Here is a 23,833-nt window from a genome sequence, read left to right as displayed (position 1 = left end):
CAGAGGTAGGATTGGCCGGTCACTACCGGAGGTTCGTTCAAGTTGTAAAGATAGTAGCCCCTTTAACGCGGCTTACTCGTAAGACTGAGAATTTCGAATGGACAGAGAAATGCGAGAACAGCTTTTAAGAACTGAAGCAGAGGTTGGTGATGGCCCTTATGCTGGCATTGCCGGATGGAAAAAGAGATTTTGTGAAGTATAGTGACGCTTCGCACAAGGGCTTAGGGTGCGTGCTTATGCAGAACGGTAAGGTAATCGCGTACATGTCAAGACAATTAAGGTAATATGAAATTCGATATCCCCGCTCATGAGCTTAGGCTCGTGGCAATAGTTTTACCCTAAGGATTGGAGGCACTACTTGTATGGAGAGAAGTGCGAGAATTACCTAAGCCAAAAGTGCTCTAGTACATTTTCACGTAGAAAGAGCTCAACATATGCCAGAGGAGGCAGTTAGAGCTAATCAAGAATAATGATTGGGAGATTCTTTATCATTCGGGGAAAGCCAATATGGTGGCTGATGCCCTTAGTAAAAAGGAGAGACTCAAGATGATAATGTCTTTTGGAGAGTTTATAAGAGATTTTGAAAAAAATGGAAATAAATATGAAGGTAACCGGAGCCGGTACCGAAAAGCTGTTTGAGATTGCAATACAGTCCGAATTATCGGAAAAGAGCATATTGTGCCAGAGAAAGGTGATGAATGAAGGCTGAGAGCCAACAAATAAATATGAGATTAATACCGAGAAAGAGGATAAGGGAATAATTAGGTATTCCTATAGAATTTGGGTTCCGAAAGTTCAAGTGCGTAAGGATGAGAACTTAGATGAGAGCCATAGTTTGAGGAATAAGATTTAGAGCAAACCCTGAACGTGATAGTCAGGGAGGTCGCCATCAAGATAGAAGGAACCCATGACATAATGGAGTGGAAAATGAGGATTTTAAATTAAAAAGATGACCCCAATTATGGGGAGTAGGATGAAACATTTCATACTAAGGAAACAGAAAGTCGAGTAAGGAAAGGAGACCCGAGGCGGTACTCCTATACGGCAATTCATGGACCTGTCTAAAAAGAACTTAGACTATTATCCCCAATCACCACCCTGAGGAGACAGTGCGGTGGGAAATTCTTTCATGACCTTTAAGTCGCTAAGCTCTCAGAGTTCCAAGGAACAAGCTGACCCAGTCGAGGCAAGAGCCTGGCTAAAGGAAATAGATGAATCATTTGAGATTCTAAATGATTGACGAACCACAAAAGACTGTTTTGTCACTTACCCTCCTAAGAGAGAGACCACCCGCTGGTGAAAGGCCAAGGAAGGCACGGAGCAAGAGATTATAATAAACTGATTTAAGTTCAGTCAATTATTTTCGGGAAAGTAATTCCCAAGGTTATGGAATAGTGTAAAAGCTTTAGAGCCAGAACAAAGGCAGACGAGTATGATGAATTATGAATCTAAGTTGTAAAAGTTATCAAGATTCGTTCTGAAGACACGAATCCAGAATGACGGGATGTTTGAAATCAATGCTTATGTTGTGTTGGTTCATGAAATAACGATAAGAGAAAGGAATATAAAGGCAAGAGAGTTTGAGGAATGATAAGGGAGTTGGGTATGAGGAAACCCTAAAGACTCGTAGAAATAGAAATAGAAGAGTATGTAATCGTCAGGATGAGGGTGATTCACCATGAGTTAAAATTGATGGTTGAAGGCATAAGAGTTATGTATATTTTATCCCCTTTAAGTTGGGAGGATTCGAGGAAACCTTGAGGTAATTCGAAGGATAAATAATGAGACGCGGATAAACTGAGGAGACAAGAAAGTAAGAAATTAAGAAAATTGGGTGAAGGAAGTGACCTTCAAGAAGGTAAAGTGTAAGACCGGTGGCATGATACCCAGAAAGGGAGACGCCAGATATGAAAGATATCCCAACATTGAGATGACTGTTGAGATAAACAACAAAAGTAAATAAGGAATTATTAAGAAGAAGTTCACGTTGAACATGACCAATATCTTCCAGAACATCCATGTTATCATTACCAAATCAAGAAAGAAAAGTGGATGACCATTGTTATCTTTTGGAGGCCATATGGATTGACCTCAATTTGAATAAGGATGCTATTATGAAGTTAGGTATAGACTATCGAGGTGGGAATGATTGAATAAGACACCCTTATCAGGGATATATGACTTGATTTATCCATGGAAGGATGCAGGTACCTTTTAAAGGTGGAATTAAGGATAGAACATCGGTAACTTAAAATGAATCCTAGGGGAATGCATAAAGGTTGGCCTTTCACCCTTAATAGGGATAGTATGAAATTTGACAGTATGAATTGGAAAGGATTAAGGTAATAACAACCTTTAAGAATCAGTGGAGAAATTTTCAGAAGTATATAGACAATGGTTCTAGTAATAGTAAATGGTATTTTAATATGCCCTGTATCTAGGGAATACAGGAGGAATGATTGAAGGATAACCTTAGAGGTTTTACAAGGAGAAAAGTAATATTCAAAATTTTCAAGAATAGAAATGTTGATAAAGGAAATATGACATAATTATAATGTTGCCAAGTGGGGCACGTGTTAAACCACGAGAAAGTATGGATCGAACCAGTAATGGTAGAAATTATTCAGGGCAATTAGGACTTAAGATAAAAGATGTTCTAATTATGATTGAGAGTCAGTCATGACAGTGATTAACCTCTAAAGACTGAGGCAACAACTTATGGAAAAATGGTGATTTTTTTTTACTTATCAGATGTTAAGGAAAACATCTTCACACAAGCTGTGATTGAAATGAGGTAGAAAATTTAGTTGAAGGTGGTTAAAAGACATTGATTATAAGGAACTATTACTATCAGGAAGGCCAAAGAGGTGGCCAACACTTTAAAGGTAAGAGGATAATTATAGGCGCGTGTGCCAAAAGAATACAGTGATGATGGTTAAAAATGTGAAGGTTGAATTATGGTTAGGAAGATTGACATTCCTTCTGATGACCGTGCAATACCCAACCGTAATAGTAGTTGGTAAAGGTTTAATTCGTGTAATCGCCATGAACGGGCTATCTATCTTAGAAGGTCCTATCTTGAGATAAGCCAGAACCATGTTTCAAAAAGGACTAGATGAACCCTTGAGTTAATTCTTCTATTTAGGGCGTATGATTAAGAATGGTATTAACCTGCTATCGTTGCTTTGATTGAAACTCTTCTGCACTTTTATCTGCTTCATGTCATGTATGTATGTCAGGATCAGGAGTGTTCTTCATGAATCAGGAATGGTGATTATGTTACCTCCTTAGAAGGATTTGATACAAGATGTATGGACTCCGTATGGTCAGCTATTAAGACTTCATGGAAAATGAATGACTACAGTAGGTCAGTGGTGGACCATAGTAAGGTAGCAATGATTCTGCGAGTAATGAGCTGATTACAACCGTGAGAGTTGTATTGGAATGGGTGTTGAGATTGAGTACCACTAATCGGGTCGTGGTAGTGTATAAGTTATCATTGATAGACTAATTAAGTAGAGTATCTACCTGGTGAATTATTATTCTTTCTTATCAATAGAGAGTCGTATTATTATACGAGGAAGGTTGCGGTGCAAGCATAGAATTCAAGTAACGATGATGTCTAGAATGAGATCCCAGATTCGATTTTCGATGTCGAGGGAGTTTCAAAGGTAATTGTGTATAAGCTCGAGGAAGAGCATGGGTCCATAGAATGATGGACGGGATAGCGAAAATATTTAGGCACGTGAAATACGATGTTATAATACTTGATGTTGATATAAATACATATATGTTTTGTTCTTCTATGACAAACCTCTATAGTTCAGAGGTAGATTCTAAGTCAGATATTTTATGGCAATAAATTTTTTTTATGAATATACAATTCTCTTCAATTCGCTCTTTTCTCTTCTTTTCATTTCATGTAAGCTGAGAAGAACAACCCTTCCAGAAGGGGAGGTATTACCGAATGACTATCTATCTGTGTGATAGAAGCCTAGTAGGATACCATCTATTGTTTAATTGCTTGTCAAGTACTAAAGGCTGGCCACCTTCTGTACTAACTATGCGATATAACAAGTGTTCATGATCATAGTGATCTCTCAATAAATTCTTTTACTTCTATATGAAGGATGAAGCTTTCGATAATAGAAACAGCTGAAAAAGGAGTAGTAAAATTTTGGTGGTATTCGGAATGGAAACACATTCGTGATACTAAGGTTGACGTGGTTATTAAAAGGTTATAGAACGTTAACGAGCCAAAGGTATAACCAGTATAATATTAGGAACGGAAGGTGATAGCGATTACGAACTGGAAAAGAATGGGTATTGAGAAGCAAAAGCTCTAATGCTAAAAGCTATAATGAGAGTCTGTGCAATAGACTTGAAAGAATTTGGAATGATCACTTAACGCGGATTAAGTTATATCACGATAATCGATCGTATGTCAGTATCGAGGTATCGCCTTATGAGATCCTTGAGGGAAGACAATGTCGATCTCCCTTATGTTAGGATGAAGTTGTAGAGCGCAAGATGCTCGGACCCGCAGTAGTCCAAAGGACCAAGGATATAATAGATCTAATCAGAGGACGCTGATAGTAGCCCAAGATGGACATAAGAAGTATGTTGATTTGGCACGAAAGGACAAAGAATAGGAAGGAGGGAACCTTGTATTGTTAAAAGTATTCCCTTGAAAAGAATTAATGAGGTTCGGGAAGAAAGGAAAGCTAAGTCTACAATTTGTTGGACCCTTGGATATATTAAGACGTTTGGGAAGTTAGCATATGAGCTAGCCCTACCCCCGAACCTGTACCAAGTTCATAACGTGTTCCACGTATTAATGTTAAGGAAGTGTAATTCGGATGCCAGACAAATAGGGGCATATGAGCGCATAGACATGCAACCAGATGTAACATATATGGAGCAACCAGGAAGGGTATAGATTAAGAAGGAACGTGTGCTTAGGAGAAGGGTTATCAAACTAGTAAGAGTTGATGGTAGAACCACAATGTGGGAAAATTGACTTGAGAGTTAGAAAGTGCAATACTAAGAAGGTATCCCTATTCATTTCTATCTGATTCCGGGACGGAATCCTTTAAGGAGGGGAGACTGTAATAACCCCAATTTTTGGGAAATTTTGAAACCCTTGTGAATAGTGTTTTTGCTGAATGAGAAAACTTTTCATGCCACACTATGTAGGGGTTCTGATATGGATATTCTGAGATTTTATTAGTACTTTATATGGGATATAAGTGTATGTAAAGATCGTCAGAATCCAAATCCGAACACTTTGATTTTCCCGGAAATACACTAGATACGGAGAGAATTGAGTATAAGGTAACAGGATAAAAAGGATTTAAATTAAAGGATTATAATAGAGGATCATAAAAAGGAATATAATGTATTGGGAAAGGTTAAGGGAACCTAAGTAATAAGATCCCGGGTATGATCCTTCAAATGATAAACGAGAACGAAAGTTAAGCGAACCGTATAACAGATCAGCGGTCATTAGGCAAACGATTAGGAAGTTAATCAAAGGGATTAGTGGGAATGATGTCATCCAACCAATAGAAAGAGGACAAGGAAGGGAGGATGACATCATGAGGATGACATAAGCATGACATGGGAAGGAAGGAGGTGTGGTGGCTTTGTAACCACACAAATTCAAGGGCAAAAAGGTAATTGACTAAATCAAATACAAAAACCAAGCAACCAAGCCAAGTAAATTCATTCTTCATCAAAAATCAAAAAGAACCAAGGCATTAGTTCTTCATTGCTCACGGCTTTTCACTATTCAAAAGGCAAGAAAAATTCAAAATTCAAGATCCAAGCTTCCTAAATTGGTGAGTAAATTCCCTAATCATCTTCATAGCTTAGTTAGGGCTATATCATGAGTTTAAGCCATTAATTCCTTCTCAATCTTCTTCATTTAATCAAAGAAGAAGACTATGAATAGTGTTTTCAAGTTTTTAACTTGAAGTTTTTCTTGTTTTTCTTGAAGATCCAAGCTTTTCTAAGACTTCTCAAAGCTTCTTAAGGCTTCCTAGCTCCTCCCACCACTTCAAGGAAGGTATACCATCTCCAAACCCTAGATTCCTATATATTATAAGATGATTTTGATTAGTAGGATGATATTGTAGCTTGTGTTGTGATTAGAGTTTGGGATTTGAAATGGTAGTGAAATGGAATGGTAAATGTTGAGGTTTTGATGAAAAGAACTTAAGTATGGTTAAATTAAGCTTAGGCATAAGTATAAATGATTAAATTGAATTGGTTGGGGTTGTTATGATGTGATAAGGATGGATGTTGGTTGTATGTTGGATTTGAGGTTGAATTGGGAGGGTTTGAATGGTTTAAAATATTGGAAATCGCGTAAACATAGCCGTTGTAACGTCCGATTTTCTTTGGACTGTTTTTGTGCATAGCATTAGGACCCGAGAACCCCCTGCTAGAATATGACCTCTGCCATGTTTAGATAGCTCATGTTACGAGCTTCGTTTTGATATGTAGTTCGTTCGATTCCGATGCACGGTTTAGGAGAAACGACCGTTTTCAAGTAACGGCGTTTCGCGAACGAACTTTTTCCCTCGCCTTACTTTGAAACATAGGTTAAAGACCAAAAAGGGTTATTAATGTATGAAACATTTATGGTAAGTGTGTTTAGGCAGTTGGTAAGACACTCGCGAAGGAATCGCTTTAAAACTCGTAAAGGTTAAATTATTAAAAATGGTGGAGCCGAGGGTCCCGCAGTGACTTAAGCGAATCAGTGAGCGCAAAACAAGCGTTAGAGTCTAAGTTAGTTAAAGTATAGATTTACAAGTGATTTTGGTTTAATTCCAACTTACTTGTTGTTTATAGGTTACCAGACTCGTCCCGAGCCTTTTATCACCCCAAGTCGCTCAGGCAAGTTTTCTACCCGTTATACTGTTGTTGTGATGAATATATGTATATGCATTATCTTGCGATAGATGCATGTTGGTTAATTAGCAAATTCTTGCGTTATATTGTAGCATTTGATATGGTATATATGCATGCCTGTTTCATATTCTTGATTTATATATCTGTTGGTTCAAATGCTTATAGTTGGCATAATACATATGCTAGAGGATAGCGGTAATTTGCATATACCCTTAGTATAGGGACCCAAAGGTGAAAACATTTTCTAAAACCGGGAGTCGAGGATCCCGAGTAGATTTATATATATATATATATTTATATATATATATGGTTATAGTTTTCAAAACTATTAATCGAATAAGGTTTATTCGATAACTTTATATTATTTATTGAATATTATTTCGAATATTCATTCGAGGGCTTATGACTCCTTTTATTTTATTAATTGAATATTATTGAATATTCATTTGAGGATGTATGACTCCTTTATTTTATTTATTGAATATTATTTATAATATTCATTCGAGGTATTATGACTCCGCTTATTACTGAAATATATTCTTATTTATTAAGAATATGTTCGATAATCAAACTTACTTTTGATATTCAAATAAAGATATTACTTTCGTATAAGTATATCTTTGATTATTTACTATTCATTTCAAGTATAAGTTTTCCAACTTCTACCTCAATTACTCTTTAATGGGAATATTATTAATAATAATATTCATATATTTCTTTATATTGAGACTGATTTACTTTATTAAATCAGCATTATTCCAAACACTCTTTAAAGTGTTTTCAAGTCTTTAAAATGATTTTCAAAAGTTAGAGCGGATCCCAAAAACTCATTTTTATATTTAAGATCTTCCTTTAAAAAGGGGATTTAAATACTCGCTCAAAATCGGAGGGATCCGCTCTGTGGTGTATGTTATATTCGCAACAAGGTTGTTGTCTTGATAAAAAGAGTTTTGATTACTTACCCAACACTCGGGAAGTAAAATTCTGGAACAAGTTAATCCATTAACAGCATCGCCTGGAAATATCGGTGAGTTTTCCTTTCCAACTAGATACGACTTCTTGGTGAGCCGTATCAACAAGTTTCTACTTGGGGAAAGTGGGGACAGCTTTACGTTTCAGAGTCATGGATTTCATCTGAACTATGAGTGTGCGTAAGTGGTCGAGTAGCGTCGGCCCAGCCTTATTATATTGGCCCAAATGGCCTGGAAGTTCCGCTAAGGCGGTCCATTCCTTAGGAGTTCAGTGTTCGGTTGACAAGTAAATCCGACAGGTTCTCCTCTACATGTAGAAAATGGTGGGGTTGTACTACTACGACTGATCATCGTAAGTGGTCTTCCTGGCGCGGCAAACTCCCGTAATGAGTTCATCATCCAATTGGATATTTCTGCAACACTACCCGGAGCACTTCGATAGAAAGGCTACGGTTGGGCGATTGTTGAGTGTTGGCAGGGTCAAGTTTTCTAAATGATGTTTGCATCAAATGAAGTATCTCATAACTTCATTTTATTTTGATGATATTTTAAAGGTTGAATCTATTCAAGTATTATCTTGTAGTCTCATCTATGTGATGAACTTTTGAACTAATTATAACTTGAACGGTGGTAGTTCAAGTAGTATTTGGAAAAGATATAAGTATATTGGAGTACCTTATAAGTTCATCTTTTAAACTTCTATCTAGTAAATGATTATCTTATGCATGACAAAGATTTTCAGAAAAACGTTGAGACAAGGTTAGATATATGAGATCACCTTGCAACGATATTTTTATACAGTTATACACTGGAACTCTGTGTATATTATGCATGGAAGAGGACTTCCCATATTTTGAAAAGTATATATGTATATATATATATACTGAATATTTTGCGACTTCATCGCATTAAGATATCAACTTGGTTCATTTCTTTTGACCAAGACTTTCATGAGTGCTATGAGAAGGCTCATATATTGTTAATCTTTATACATATTATTTTGGTGGGCTTGCTGCTCACCCTTGCTTTCTTCTTTCATCACACAACAACAGTTAGGAAAGATGGCCAGACTCCAGCAGACCCAGCGCAAGCGCGTGGGAAGCGTTCCGCGTCTTCCCGTTGATATTGTAGCTGCTATAGCTGCAGAGGTAGATCTATTGTAGATCAGACCATCTACTTTTGAGAATCAATTATGTATAATTATAACTTGTGGCAGATAATGGCAATTAACTGTAAATTTATCAAGTAATCATTTTGGGTTGTAATAACTTTTAAATTGTGGATTCAAAGACTTGTACTTATTTAAATTTCATCTCTGAGACTATAACGGGTTGTGGTGTGTGTTAGTGTGGGGTCACAACATAAGGTTATTATTATTAATTAAGTGAAGTGATATTGTGGAGAGAAAGACCGTGACGACCCGGATCCCCGACCCCGGATCTGGGGGTGTTACAGCCATGGTGTGTTTTGTAGATTTCCAAGAGATAGTAGTACCGCAATATGTGAATAGGTAACCTGTCTGTGATCGTTCAACATGAGGATCTGATAAGTATCCAGCATCTGCATATTCAATCAGCTGTGATTTCGAATAATTTGAAAAGAATAATCCAAGATCAATTGTCCAGAGAAGATATCTCAATATATGCTTGATTCCATCTCAATGTCTTTTAGTTGGTTCTGAACTGAATCTTGCTAATAGATTCACAGCAAAAGCAATATCAAGTCGTGTGTTGTTTGCGAGGTACATAAGAGCCCCAATTGCATTGAGATATGGAACTTATGGTCCAAGTGGATCTTCATCTTCTTTTATGGGACAATATGGATCCTTTTCAACTTCAAGTGACCGAACCACCATTGGTGTAGTTAGAGGATGAGATTTGTCCATGTAAAATCGATCAAGAACTTTTTCTATGTAGGTTGATTGATGAACAAATATTCCTGAAGATAAGTGTTCCACTTGTAAACCTAAACAGAACTTTGTCTTTCCAAGATCTTTCATCTCAAACTCATTTTTCAAATAAATAGCAGCATTAGTAATATCTTCAGAAGTACCTACAATATTCAAATTGTCCACATATACAACAATAATAATGAAACCAGTTTGAGATCTTTTAATAAATACACACGGACATACTTTATCATTAACATACCCATCATTCAATAGGTATTCACTAAGCCTATTGTACCACATACAGCCAGATTGTTTCAGTCCATATATTGATCGTTGTAATTTAACTAAGTATAAATGACGAGTCTTAGTCTCATCCAATTTTAATCCTTCAGGGATTTTCATATAGTTATCACTATGAAGTGATCCGTACAGGTAGGCTGTCACAACGTACATTGGACGTGTTTCCAATTTTTCCATACAAGCCATACCCATAAGAAAATGAAAAGTAACTTTATCCATCACAGGAGAGTAAGTTTCCTGGTAATCAAATCCAGGCCTTTGAGAGAATCTATGGGCTACCAGTCGTGCCTTATATCTCACAATTTCATTTCTCTCATTTCGTTTTCATACAAACACCCATATATTCTTGATGGGGATCACACCAGCTGAGGTTTGGACTGCAGGTCCAAATACATTTCTCTTGCACAAGGATTGCAATTCTTCCTGTATTGCAATTTCCCATTTTGGCCAATCATCACTTTATCGACATTCTTCCACACTTTGTGGTTCAGGATCGGAGTTCATAATAATATCACATGCCACGATAAAACCATATACATCATCAACCTCAATACTCCCACGATCGAATAATTTTCCGTTATGTACATAACTCAGTGAGATCTCATAATTTCCAGGTACCTTTGCTTCTATTGAAGCATGTGCCACTTCTGGGGCAATATCCTCTTATGGAGGCAATACCACTTTTGGTGGTTTTGTCACAGCCACTTTAGGGGTTTTAACCTCTTCGGGAGGTGATACCGCTTCTGGGGTATTTGATATAGCTACTTCAGGGGCTCGAACCTCTTCAGGAGGCAATACCGTTTCTGGGGTATTTTCTAGAACACTTGCCACTTCAGGGGCATGTCCAATCAATTTCCCTTTTCATGGTACAACATCTTTTGCACCAACAGGTCTACCACGCTTCTGGCATAGTTTTGAATTACCAACCAATTCTTCATGAATTGCTTTAAGAATAGGGATTTCAACCCTTTCCGGTGCATTAACAGCAGGTATATGTGATTTTATGACACGTCTAGAATCATTAAAATCACCTGGCATTTGATTAGCAATATTTTGCAAATAAATTATTCTTATAACCTCATATTCATATTGTTTAGTACGTGGATCCATATAACTTAATCTTGAGGCATTCCATGATAGTTCAGAATTTAACTTATACAAAACATTATCTCCCCCTAATGGAGGGAATACAGACTCATCAAAATGACAATCAGTATATCGAGCAATAAAGACATCACTGGTTAATGGTTCAAGATATATTATAATAGCATGTGAATCAAAACCAACATATATAACTACTCTTCTTTGTGGTCCCATTTTAGATCTTTGTGGAGGTGCAATTGGAACATATACGGCACTACCAAAGATCTTAAAATGTGAAATATTAGGGGTTTGACCAAGAACTAATTCATGAGGAGATTGTTTGTGGTAAGCAGATGATCTTATCTTAATTATATTGCGGCATGAAGTATTGCATGACCCCAAATAGAAGTGGGTAACTTAGATCTTAGAAGTAAGGGTCGTGCAATAAGCTGACGTCTTTTAATTAACAATTCTGCTAAATCATTTTGTGTATGCACGTGAGCTACGGGGTGTTCGACAGAGATTCCTACTGACATACAATAATCATTGAAAGTAATATATGTAAATTCAGCGGCATTATCAAGTCAAATTGAGTTGATAAGATTATCTAGGAAATTGGGCTCGTAATTTGATTATTTAAGCAAGAAGCTTGACAAAGGCTGTATTTCTGGTCGAGGCAAACATGAGACCATCTAGTTGAAGCATCGATTAGGACCATGAAATATCTAAATGGTACAGATGATAGATGAATAGGTATGCATATATCACCTTGAATTCTTTCTAAGAAATCTGGAGACTCGTTTTGAAGTTGAACTGGATATAGTTGAACAATTAGTTTTCCCAAAGAACATGTTGAACAAGGAAGTTCATCACGTAGCATGACCTTTTGATTCTTATGGGGATATCCCGTAGAATTTTCTATAATTCGACACATCATGGATACTCTTGGATGACCAAGTCTTTCATGCCAAATGGTGAGTGAATTTGGATCTATAATTTTGGGAGTAGTGATACTGTGAGACTCGATTACTCTAATTTCGGTAGCATATAATCCATATAAGGTTGATTGCAATTTTTCTAAGATCTTCTTATGTTCCGAGGTGATTGAGGTGATAAGGAGATATTCTTTTTCATTTTCTCTAGTGGTTTCTATAAGTAAACCAATAAGATGAATATCTTTAAAACTCAGAAGATTTCTAGTGGATTTGCTAGAATATAGAGCATTATGTATGTGAATTTGTGTCTCACTTGATAGTATAAAACTGGCTTTCCCAAAACCCTATATGATATTTGATGTTCCCGAAATCGTCCAAACATGTGAGTTGGCTTTTAGTCAACTTTGAGAAATAGTTCTGATTTTGTAAAATTGTGTGTGGGTCGCGCAGTCAGCAATGCATATCTCTCCTTATTTATATTGTCTATATAGAACTGAACAACAATTTTATTATGCAAATAACGTACATAATACAAGAACATAAAACAAGTACATGAAAGCAGAATATTTAAACAAGCATGTTGAAAATATAACATCAAAGAAACAAATGAAATCTAGTTATCTAAATCATAATAAAGGTTAGCAACAACGTCTAGTTCATTTGAGGTCTTGTTGTTTGGTTCTTCACTTAGATTATGACTAGAGAAGTTCGTTTCCACCCTTTTCCCGTTATTCTTTTTATTTTCCTCGTAGAGGTCAACTAGATATTTTGGTGTGCGACAAGTACGTTTCCAGTGCCCATGTGCCCCACATATGAGACAGATATCCCTAATATCTTCTTCTTGTGGTGCCTTCCTTTTATTTGGCACTCCATGTTGTCACTTCTGGTGGTCAGAGTTGTTGTAACCATCACACTGCCACTTCAGGTGGCTAAAGTTAAAATGATTTTGAAACGGACCTCGAAAGTTTTCATGCCCACGGTTTCGTCCGTAACCTCGTCCTCCTCTATGCCCTTTCCCACGCACATTCTTCTGGAATTACGTGTTATGTACTTCAGTTAACTGGGCAGAGCCTGTGGGATGAATCTGATGATTTTTCAGTAACAACTCATTATTCTTTTCAGCGATAAGAAGAGATATCAACTCGCTATACTTCCGAAAATTGCACTCCCTATAATGTTGCGCCTGAATCATAATGTTGGGGTGAAAGGTTGAAAGGGTCTTTTCTATCATGTCAGCATCAATAATATTTTCACCACACAAAATCAGTTTTGAGCTTATTTTGAACAAGACAGAATTATATTCAGCGACAGATTTAAAATCTTGCAACCTTATATGTATTTAGTCATAACAGGCAGGGTGTAAATTGATAATTTTTTTCTTGATCAAACCTATCTTTGAGATTGGTCCAAATGGTGAATGGATTTTTCACAGTTAGATATTCAGATTTCAAACTTTCATGGATGTGGTGTCTAAGAAAAATGATAGCTTTAGCATTTTGTTCAACAGTTGGGGTATTTTCTGATTCTATGGTGTCTTTTAGCCCGTTTGCACTAAGATGTAATTCCACATCGAGTACCCAAGACAAATAATTATCCTTAGACACATCCAACGCAACAAACTCTAATTTTGCAAAATTTGTCATTCTGAATGTAAAATAAATATTAAAATATGATGTAATGCTTCACAAATATATTTAAACAATTATTTCCAAATAATAACATATATGGTAAAATTAATATAAAAGTTACGATGGCATAGCCATCCAGAATTTTTTTGGATAATACTTGACGACATTATAGCGTTTAAACAATAATATGAATAAATAAAGATAATAATCAGAATCAAATGATTAAGTTTAAAACATACCTCTTTCGTTAAATGAAACTTATTCAGGTAATACCTTCTTCGTGAATAGAGTTTATTTGGACAATACCTCCTTCGTAAATAAAGCTTGCTCGGGCAGAGACTCGTGCTGATAACGTATTGTAAATAACGTGTTGTAAATCTCGAATTACTGGATAATGTATGACTTAATAAATGTACATAGAGAGAGTGAAAATTTGAGAGAGAATTGTTGTTCAATATGTTTTTCAGTGTATCTGATTTCAATAACTAAAGGTCCTATTTATACTTACAGAAAGATAGGATAAGATTACACGTATTATGAAAAGATAAGATAGGATTGCACGTGCTAGGAAAAGATAAGATAGGATTGCACGTGCTACGAAAAGATAAGATAGAATTTTAATTAAAATTCTTCCTTACTAAGTTTCTTTTCAGAGAAGTTGTGTGAGTTTTACTTAGGAAGTATCGCGATTTTTCCTTGGTAACATTTGATAATCATTATTATAACATAATTAGATTATTACATTTATTTAATTAATAAAGATTTATGATAGTGCGAAAAACGGAAAGATGGTGAAAATGAAAATTCAAAAAATTACCAAACACACGCAATCCCTAAAATATCAACCCTAGTACTCTCCCCTCTCTCTATATCTATAATATAATTAGGCGGGAAAACCCCTCAGCTTCCTACAACACCGCCATTGTTTTGTATCGATCACATCATCTCTCTCTACAATGGACGTCGCCGATGATCGGAAAGCTGTGCCGTCGTCGGAAATCGATCAGCGGACTAAGCTTCGTAAGCGGTGCGAGTTAGCCACCGTTCTCAATTTCTTATCCGTAAGTAATTTTCATTTATATATTAAATAATTATAGTTTTTGTTAATATTTAAAATTAATGATACGATATGTCTTTATTATTTGCTATTTGATTGTTTGTGTGTTTGATTAGGTGTTTGAGCCGTTGTTAAAGAGCAAAATGAAAGTAACAGCTGAAGATATCGAAATGGCGATTATCGAGCCCAATGATTTGCTCGCTAAGCTTCATGTTATGCTTTTGAAGGTATATTTTTATTTACGGTGTTTTGTTTGATTGAGAACAGTTTTAGTGTGAGAATTATTGTTCTTAGACCTGGTTATATTGTACACGACACAGAAATTTAGTGTCTGGGTTTGAATTTGTAGGTACACAAACACGAAAGTACATGATAAATTAGTTCCATGTTTTGATTTTTTAGTTTGGGTGCACGGCACAGAAGTACCCAAAAATCCATATATTTATAATTTAATAAAACTGTTGTCACCTGAGCAGGAGAGACTATGGATGTGCGTAATGGTTTTGTGTCAGTAATTTATTTTCCTTATCTTTGTTTGTTTCGTAGTATGAGTTTGGGAGCTGAAGTGATTGATCAGAACGTTTTGTTATAATACGTGTACATTTTGCAATTGCTTGCTTTTGTAGAGGTTACACTTGAAAATTTTATTGAGTATGTAAGGTGTTTGGGTTTAGTTGCTGCTACTGACTCACGGTTATTGCTAGATTTTGATGTTACTATTTGTAGTTCAAGGAAATGTAAATTCGGGTTTTTGGTGTTGCATAGAGTGAGAAATATATGCGCTTGCTGGTTACATTGAAATTAAAGTGAATATGTTAGATGAAGACATCGTGGTGAGTGCATGATAAACAGCACATATTGATAATTTTGAGGAAATGTGTCTCTGTTTTAAATATTTGGAAGAGTGCAGCAAGGGTGTCTTTACGTCTTCCTGTTGTTTTAAAATACTTGTTTAGTAGTTGTTAGTTACTCACAATGTTGTCCGAGACAAATTAATCGAGAGGCATTCATCGTTTGGTATCTGACCCAAAGTAATATATGCAGGGTATACCACCAGTAAGTAAAACTTTAGACCGTACTGATGCTTGGGTGACTGCACTGTGTAAGAAACTTACTGATTGGTGGCCATGGGTAAGTTAAATATGTGTGATTGTTTTGTACTACCTTACTCACTATATTTACATTATTCTTGTTATGCTGGTATTTCAATTTTCAGTTCCCCTGTTCTTGGCAGGTTGCTGACGGGGATCTTCCTCTAACCGAAAATAAAGGGTAATAAGTTTTTTCATACATCTTTATGTCTTATCTCGTCATCAGCAACATGTAGTCTTAAACATTTGTTGCTGCTATGGTCTGCTTTATTGAAGGAAGGAGATTTCTAAATACAAAGAACTTGAACCAACAACCCGTCTAGTGGTACTTAAAGCGCTCTGTGAGATCCGACTTAAAGTACTGTATCTGAATATCCTCTTATTTGACATTGATTCATCTGCTTGATGTGATAATTTTATCCAGTTAAATACTATCTAGGTAGTGATATTTCCATTTCTTTGAGTTCTCAGCAAGGTGATGCAGTGTCTTATATTAATAGTACCATGAAAACTGGCTCCGAGGTTTCTACATTTCGGAAGAAAAAGATCTGTGGTGATGAGAGAGGGACTTTATACTGGTAACTGTTTATAATTCTGTTGATATTCAATTATGTTCATTATTGTGTTAATTTTTTAGTATGTCTGTTTCCGCCTTTTATTATGAGTACTTAAAAACCCTTGCTATTCATGGTAGGCTTGATGGGAATGATTCCATTGGTTATAGACTGTATAAAGAAGTACGCGGGTTTGAATCAAAGCAAAACGACAAGGGCAAAGGCTTTCTTCCAGTGATAGATGTTCAATGGGAAACACTTGCTACCAGTCTTGAAGAATTTCGTGAAGTTGTGGTAAGCATACAATATTCTCTATGTTGTTAGGACAAACTTTAATCACTTCCATTTACTGGCAATAACAGGTTGAGTTCTCATCTAGTAAAATAATGATGGAAGTTGTTTTGTAAGACTGTTGAAGCTAATGTGATTCCAGTACTTGAGAAACTACATAAGGTCAGTTTCTTGGATAGCCTGATAGGTCTGTAGCTTCTTAGATTAAAGAGCACTGGCAATTGTGAACTTGATATCTATAGTTATGTACATTTTTATCTTTTCTGTGTACTTCGAATTTGATTGTTAACCTTTTGACCTTCAACAGAAGAGAGAAAGGGAAGCAAAACAACAAAAACTAAAGAAGCGATTTTAAGTGGTTTTCAGTTTTATGGTCTCACTCGTACATGCCGGACTCGTACGGCCGTATGTTACACATATGGTATAAGTTACAATCTTTGCTGATGTACTCTCTTGGTACCTTGTTCGTACATGTTATGATATACATACATAGCTAACACGCTTGCATAGTCAAGGTTTTAACTAAAAGAATACCTTATATCATATGCAGATGAATATGACAAAAGAATTAGTGAGGCTATAAGTGTACATCAACGACAGCCAAAGTACGTGGTACAATGGATATACTTTTAGTATCTTGCTTGGTTGCTTTTCTTTTTACTAATTAGCTTCTGCAAATTTTCCGTTAAGGGCCACAGAATTCTTTTAGGTGTACCTTGATATTGTTTTACTTGTATGTCATTGATTTTGGGTTTGAACATTTTTATGATTTAGAAAGAGAAAGATGGCCAAGGAGCGGGAGGATGTAAAAAGTTAAGTGATAATAAGAAAGCAACTGAAACTGCTTCAAAAGAGAGCTCTGGATCAGAGATGAGACCAACGGAGGATAGTAAACACGGTGATAATGAAAAAGGATCTGAAAGTATTTCTCAAGAGGACTCTGAATTGGACATAAAAGCACAAGGTGGTGTTGTTCCTGATAGCGAAACTGAGAGTGAGAGGCAGCAGGATGTTGATATTGATGACAACATGAAATCAGAAGATATTGTTTCAGACAGTGAAACTGAGAGCGAGAGGCATGAAGATGGTGATATTGATGACAACAGTGATGTTGCGTGGGATGAGGAAATAAACGATGCTAGTAGTGAGGATGACATTGCTTCAAACTCCTCTGACAAGGAAAACAATAACCTTGGCAACAATCATGTTACATGTGCGCGCAGGCGAGAGGGGTTGCCTCGGAGTAAGACAGTAGCTGGGGTTGTTAGTCCTGCACAAGAAAATAGTAATCAAGGTGCTAAAGATAGGCCAAGGGGGAGACTCACTCGTAAGAGCTCCCTTGAGTCATTTGTTGCCCCTGATTCCGAAGAAACAAGCTCATCAGCAGATTCCAGTGGTAGGAGTAGCAGTGTAAACTTGTCTGATGACAGTGTCCTTGGCTGATCTTTTGCATAACTTATCTCTTTTCCCGGGTGACCATAACTACTGGTTGTGTTACTATTGGAAAATCTTTTACTACATAATGGGATGTGTAGTACCAAAGCTCTGTTGTTTTTGGCGAGCTTACCCAAACCATACGCGTTCTATAGCTATTTTGTGTTAACTAGTGAAGGAATGAGAGAAGGGTGATTTTTGTGACAATTATATATCTGATTAGCTTGCCTTTCCTTTAATGGTGAATATCTTATCATCTCATGAACGAACTCTTAGTATGTGAGGATGTCTAAACATATATTTTCAACTGCCCGTAGCGTACATGTGTTAGTATGTTTTTGGTGAAGTGCAGCAGTATGATAATAAGAAGATGAATGAAGATGTTGCTCAATAATATGATGTAAAAATTAAATGGCCTTTTAATTTATACGTTCATCACGATCATCTTTCTTCATGATTTAATACACTTAACACTTACTGTGTATAACTGTATATTCATCTTACGTGGTCAAGGTCTTTAACTCATGCATAAGGTCTTTAACTCATGCATTTTTTTAAATTTTCGCTAGTATATTTGAAACAAAGTTTTCTAAAGGTATTTAAATTCATTGAATTCCATTTTACGTGTAAATAACACTTTTTTCCCGATCCGTTTTGTTTAAATGTTAAACGCGGTTAATTATAAGTTTTCCTTGAATAATTGTTTGTTTATTTTGATAAAACAAAAAATTTTACCGAAAATAAATAAATCATGAATATCCGAAAAAGTCTATACGAATGAATAGTTTTGGAATCAAAATTTTTGTTTATTTATCAAAATTGTAGGTTCATAAAAATATTTGCGTACCGTATTTGTTATACCAACACTCAAAAAATATAAAAATAATTTTCTAAATAAAAATTTTAACCAGATTTTACTGCAGTTAAAATTGTCCCTAGAAACTAAAAATCGGGCATTCGGGTCGGGTCAAAAAAGATCAAATTATGCAGATTCCGTCGAGTTTACTCCACCAAAACTTCCCACCATCATCACTATAATCACCAAACACGAACACTCCTCTGTAAAATCACACACACACACAGAAACACACACTATACATACATGTATCTATAGTTAACCAACCATGGTAGACAAGGACACAGAGCTTCTCTCTAAAGTGATCACAAACCACCTCTTCCTAGGCCAATTCGAGCCTTTTCGAGCCACTCTCCTCACTCTCCGATCTCGAAACGAAAACCTAGCTCGCTCAATTTTACAAACAATTGTCTCGAAAGGCGGTCGTTTCGATAACTTGTTGTTTTCTCCCTTCCTGTCCTTCTCCTGCTCATCTCACTCATTTATGTACTCTCGAATTACTCCAATTCAATGATCCTTGTGTAGGTGTTTGGAGTTTCGGTGTTGATTCGCTCCGCTTACGCGCTGAGTTTGCGCTTTGTGTTCAGGTTATTTGTTCTAGAGTCGGTGATTGGGGTAAGGAGAGTGTTGGATTGGGTGAGAATGTTGAGATTGAGGGGGTTTTGGCGGGAAATACGGTTTTGGAGAGGGTTTTGGAGGTTGGATTGAGTCGGTTGAGGCCGACTAGTGTCGATGAAGGCGATGAGGATGATGATGGAAGAGTTGTGGAGTTTGAGGAAGAGGAGTTTGGGTGTTTGAAGAAGGTTGTGTTGGGGAATGCGGAGATGTTTGAGGCGTTGTGTGAGAATGTGGAGAAGCAGGTTGGGTTGGTCGAGAGTGAGGATATGGGGATAGGGAGGAAGGTGGATGGGGATATTAAGGTGTTTAGGATGATTCAAAGGGTGTGCAGGAAGCACATTTGGATGCGATGAGTGAGTTTTTGAAAAATGGTGATGAAGATGGAGTGATTGGGCATGTGCGGTTTCTTCATTTGGATTATGGAGTTGAGGAGTCTAGATACCGGTATGTGTAGTTCGTTAGTTACTAGTTAGCTGTTTGAAAATTTAATTTGTAGATACTTTTGTTTCAACTAACCATGGTTTTGCGTTTGAACTTTATGTTTTTAAGATGAACTTACCTGATCCTTTCCTGTATAAATTATAAGGCGTGTGCACAGTACAAGCTGTGTTGCTACATTGTTTTTGTTTTACGGACTCGGGACTACTCTCCTTCATGAAGGCTCCAGAACTGAACTTTAAAAACCTAAATCAACAACATAATGCAAATTAAATGATAATGTGGCTCGTTAAATGAGGTAAAGAGATCAGTAGACTACCCGCCTTCCCGACGGTCGACACATAAATTTTATCAGCTTAAAGCAGCAAAAAGATGCAAAATGAATGAGAATGCCACTCATACAATACTAACAATGATGAGAGATGTCTTCTGCTAGATTAAAAGTTTTTGTATTAATTCAAAAGCTGAACCACTGGAACTTAAAACTTAACAACTTATAATCGTATATATGATACTTTGTTCTTTGAAGTGCTCTAATACTTTAAGGAACAGTAATTGGTTTCAGACTGTTCCACTTGGTCTTGTCCAATTATATGCCCTCCCTTTGTTGTTTTCAATAGTCTCCGTTTTCTTGTTTTCAATAGCATGGTTTTGCAAGATCTGGTCAAGAGGGTTATGTTGAAAAAAGATGAATATGGAGACACCTGGCTGGCCATTCGGCGTAAATTGTTATCAATATACGCGGAAGCTCTTTCCTCAACTTGCATACGTCTTGTTCAAATGATTCAGGTGGTAAAATTTTCCTAATTTTAGTTTGATATGTATAAGAGCTAAAATGATGATGGAATTAGTGTAAATGATAGTGATGATCTGGTCGTAGTGAATAGAAAATGATATTCACTTGGGACACCAACATTTTATGAAACGAGAAATGCATGTTATGGATTGTTTGTAAATTTCATTAAGTTGATAAGTTAATGTATGATGTCAGACATGTACATATAAGTTCTTGTTAGAAAATTACTATTTGCTTTTTCTATGATATGTTATCTGATCTCATTTACATTTACTATCCTTATATCCTACATACATGCATATAGGACCCATAGCGGAGGACCAAGAAAGCAAGGACACCATCTTAAAAAAAGTAATATGCTTTAATTAAAAATTTTACTGGTCTAGGGCATACTTGTGCCTTTCTCGAGTTCTTTGAGCTCCTACGCTGATGGATTTAAGAGCCTGTCTGGTGAATTGCCTGGAATCATATGACTCCTAAGTAGAAGTTATATCTCAAAGATGCCAAATAATAAGCAATTTGTGCTTGGGTATGTATGCTTCCTTATAGTAATTTCTTGTTCGGTATTAGAAATTTTCAAGTATTATTAGTGGAAAGGGCGAGGAAGGACTTAATTATGATAATATCCTATTTCATACATAATTTTAGTCTTGTGTGGCAGCCTTACAGTTGGTTTGACCGTGCTTAAGTTCATATAAGTTTCTAGTTGCTTACTTTGGAATTCCCATAAAAGTAAAACTAATCTATTTCTGTAGATCAGTTCTCTATATCTAGCTCTTGGTTATGGTTCTTAGCTTCGCCACGTTGTTATATCGAAAGAATGCTTGTCCTGTAATATTATAATTTTTAGTCGGAAGAGTTTGATTTCAATAATTCATATGTTTGTTCAAGTTCTTATATTTTCAGAACAAAATATTTTTATAAATATTTCTACAAATACATTTGAAAATATGAAATATATTAAAGTAATATAATTCTTAAGATCTAACTTATGAATTGAGATCAATTTGAGAGATGAAAAATTAAGAAAGTTTATTATTTAACCATTTAAAATAGTAAATATGTATACAAGAATATTATTTTTTCTTAATTTTTATAACGAATTTGTATATATAATATTATTTTTTTACTTTTCTAAATATTTTTCAAATTTTTGTCCATGAGACTGATTTTTTGACTGATTACCCCGTTTTTTTGACCGATTAATCCGACTTTTCTCGATTTTGACCGATTTTGTAAAAACTATTTGACCTGATTTTCGCTTAATCATTTCAATTTTCTACCGAATAGCGATTAATCACCGATTAATCACCTCGATTAATCGCCGACTTTTAGAACACTGATATATATATATAAATTTTATATTATTATTTTGATTTAAAAGTAAATATTATTATTAGGTAGTTTAGTTATACTATTTATATTTGTTAGGATGATTCTAGATTATTCTATTAGAATAATAGAAGGATTTGTTTCCTACAATTTATTATGGTAGTAGATACTATGAGGACTTATTTTTTATTATCTATACAAACTTTTTAATATTTCAATATCAGGTAAACATATGAATTGATTTCTCGGAAGAATCTTATAATTTTTTTGCGACTCCACTGATTCTCTAAATGGGATAGGTAATTTGTTCCTTATTTTACCCTTTCCACCCTGGTCCTACGTCACTAATGTTCTTGGATGAGTTGCAAACTTGCAAGTTGTTCAATAATATGTTGTGTGTTGGATTTTAACAAGAAAATCTTGACATTGTCTCTAGGGGAAAATTACGTCATAGACCCGAATTTAACAGTTTCTAGAAGCAATGACCATTAATTTGTTCAAGATCTGCGAGAAATGATTAAAATTGACAGGCTTGCAAAGCGATTCATTAGACAGGTTCAAAGATTAATAAAATTTAATTCAAAGAATGTAAGGAAGTGCTAAGAGGCACACAAATGCTAAAATCATAGTTTCCAGTCAGTTTATACAAGTGAACTAGAGATTGCATTTGACGGAGGTGTGTAGTATGTAATTATAAGTTATAAATTTTGTTTATGTACTAACACAAACTCTCCATAGTTTGCATTTAGCTATAGTTCACTTGGGGTGTTTACTTAGATTTAGGGCTGTAGATGGCCGAGACCTTTACGAACAATTTTTCAGTTTGAAAAGAGCTCAACTCTGTTTCGTAACGAGCTAAACTTGAATATCCATCACTATAGAACTTCCAATCGCATTTAGTTTTTGATTTATAAACAGAAGAGTTCGAATCTAAAATTAGCAAATACTTACACTCCAGTAGTTCCTTTCCGAACCCATTTCTCATATAGTCATATGACCCAAACACCTGCTTGAAAGTCAGAAAGAGCTTATACAATTTCAAGTTCCACACATGATTCCCAAAACTCAAAACTCCTTCTCGGAAGCAAACATTTATTTTCCAGATATATAGAATTGAAGCTGTAGATATTCCATAAATGACAATTCCTATGTTCTATTCTTTTCTATGTTTGCTAGCCGATGTTAAGTTTCTGAGTGCCACAGAAATACCTAGTTGGATTGATCTGGGCGGCATTGATCTCATGAATTCGATTTTCCACAGATTTTCCAAGATGATCTTCTAGCGGAAGAGTAGAAATTTACAGAGCTCTCTGTAGCAATCAAATGTTACCAGTCCGCTGGAGCGTTTGCGGAATTATATTTCAGAACCAAAGCCAGAGACAGGTGACTTGACGTCATCTTTGAAGATAGCAACTTCCCTCGTGCAATGAGAGACTTATATCATTATGCTCGTGTTTCTGGCGTTCATGTATTAGATAGTGTGTCATGAATATTGCTCTTCAGCGTCAAGATGGAGCACAGACAGGAAGCGAGCGATGTAATTTACAATATGACAATTATATATTTGTCCAATCATGTGTCACATTCAAATTTGATCGATATTCTGTTCACTTTTAAAATGTGCTTCTACAATTTCTTTGTCT

At 35.8% G+C, this 23,833-nt stretch overlaps 1 protein-coding gene across 1 annotated transcript; it reads left to right on the top strand.

Moving 5' to 3' along the window:
* Positions 1-14,616: 14,616 nt before the first annotated feature.
* Positions 14,617-17,567, top strand: LOC141705315 (DDT domain-containing protein DDR4-like). Its single transcript, XM_074508327.1, has 12 exons — positions 14,617-14,784; positions 14,897-15,007; positions 15,825-15,911; positions 16,015-16,052; positions 16,148-16,229; positions 16,343-16,449; positions 16,566-16,719; positions 16,788-16,828; positions 16,920-16,933; positions 17,024-17,137; positions 17,267-17,321; positions 17,491-17,567. The coding sequence occupies exons 1-12, from the start codon at positions 14,680-14,682 to the stop codon at positions 17,531-17,533; spliced, it is 951 nt and encodes a 316-aa protein (XP_074364428.1). The 5' UTR covers positions 14,617-14,679; the 3' UTR covers positions 17,534-17,567.
* The last annotated feature ends 6,266 nt before the right edge of the window (positions 17,568-23,833 follow it).

This window comes from Apium graveolens, unplaced genomic scaffold (assembly GCF_009905375.1).
Source record: "Apium graveolens cultivar Ventura unplaced genomic scaffold, ASM990537v1 ctg8763, whole genome shotgun sequence".
Lineage (NCBI taxonomy): Eukaryota > Viridiplantae > Streptophyta > Magnoliopsida > Apiales > Apiaceae > Apium > Apium graveolens.
Note: the sequence above shows the minus strand (reverse complement) of the source record. Positions and strands in the feature narration are given on the sequence as shown.

Coding starts and splice junctions, on each gene's coding strand:
- LOC141705315 (XM_074508327.1), top strand. CDS start 14,680: ATGGACGTCGCCGATGATCGGAAAGCTGTGCCGTCGTCGGAAATCGAT. Junction 16,230..16,342: donor TCTGTGAGATCCGACTTAAA/GTACTGTATCTG, acceptor TTGAGTTCTCAG/CAAGGTGATGCAGTGTCTTA. Junction 16,720..16,787: donor AAGAATTTCGTGAAGTTGTG/GTAAGCATACAA, acceptor TGGCAATAACAG/GTTGAGTTCTCATCTAGTAA.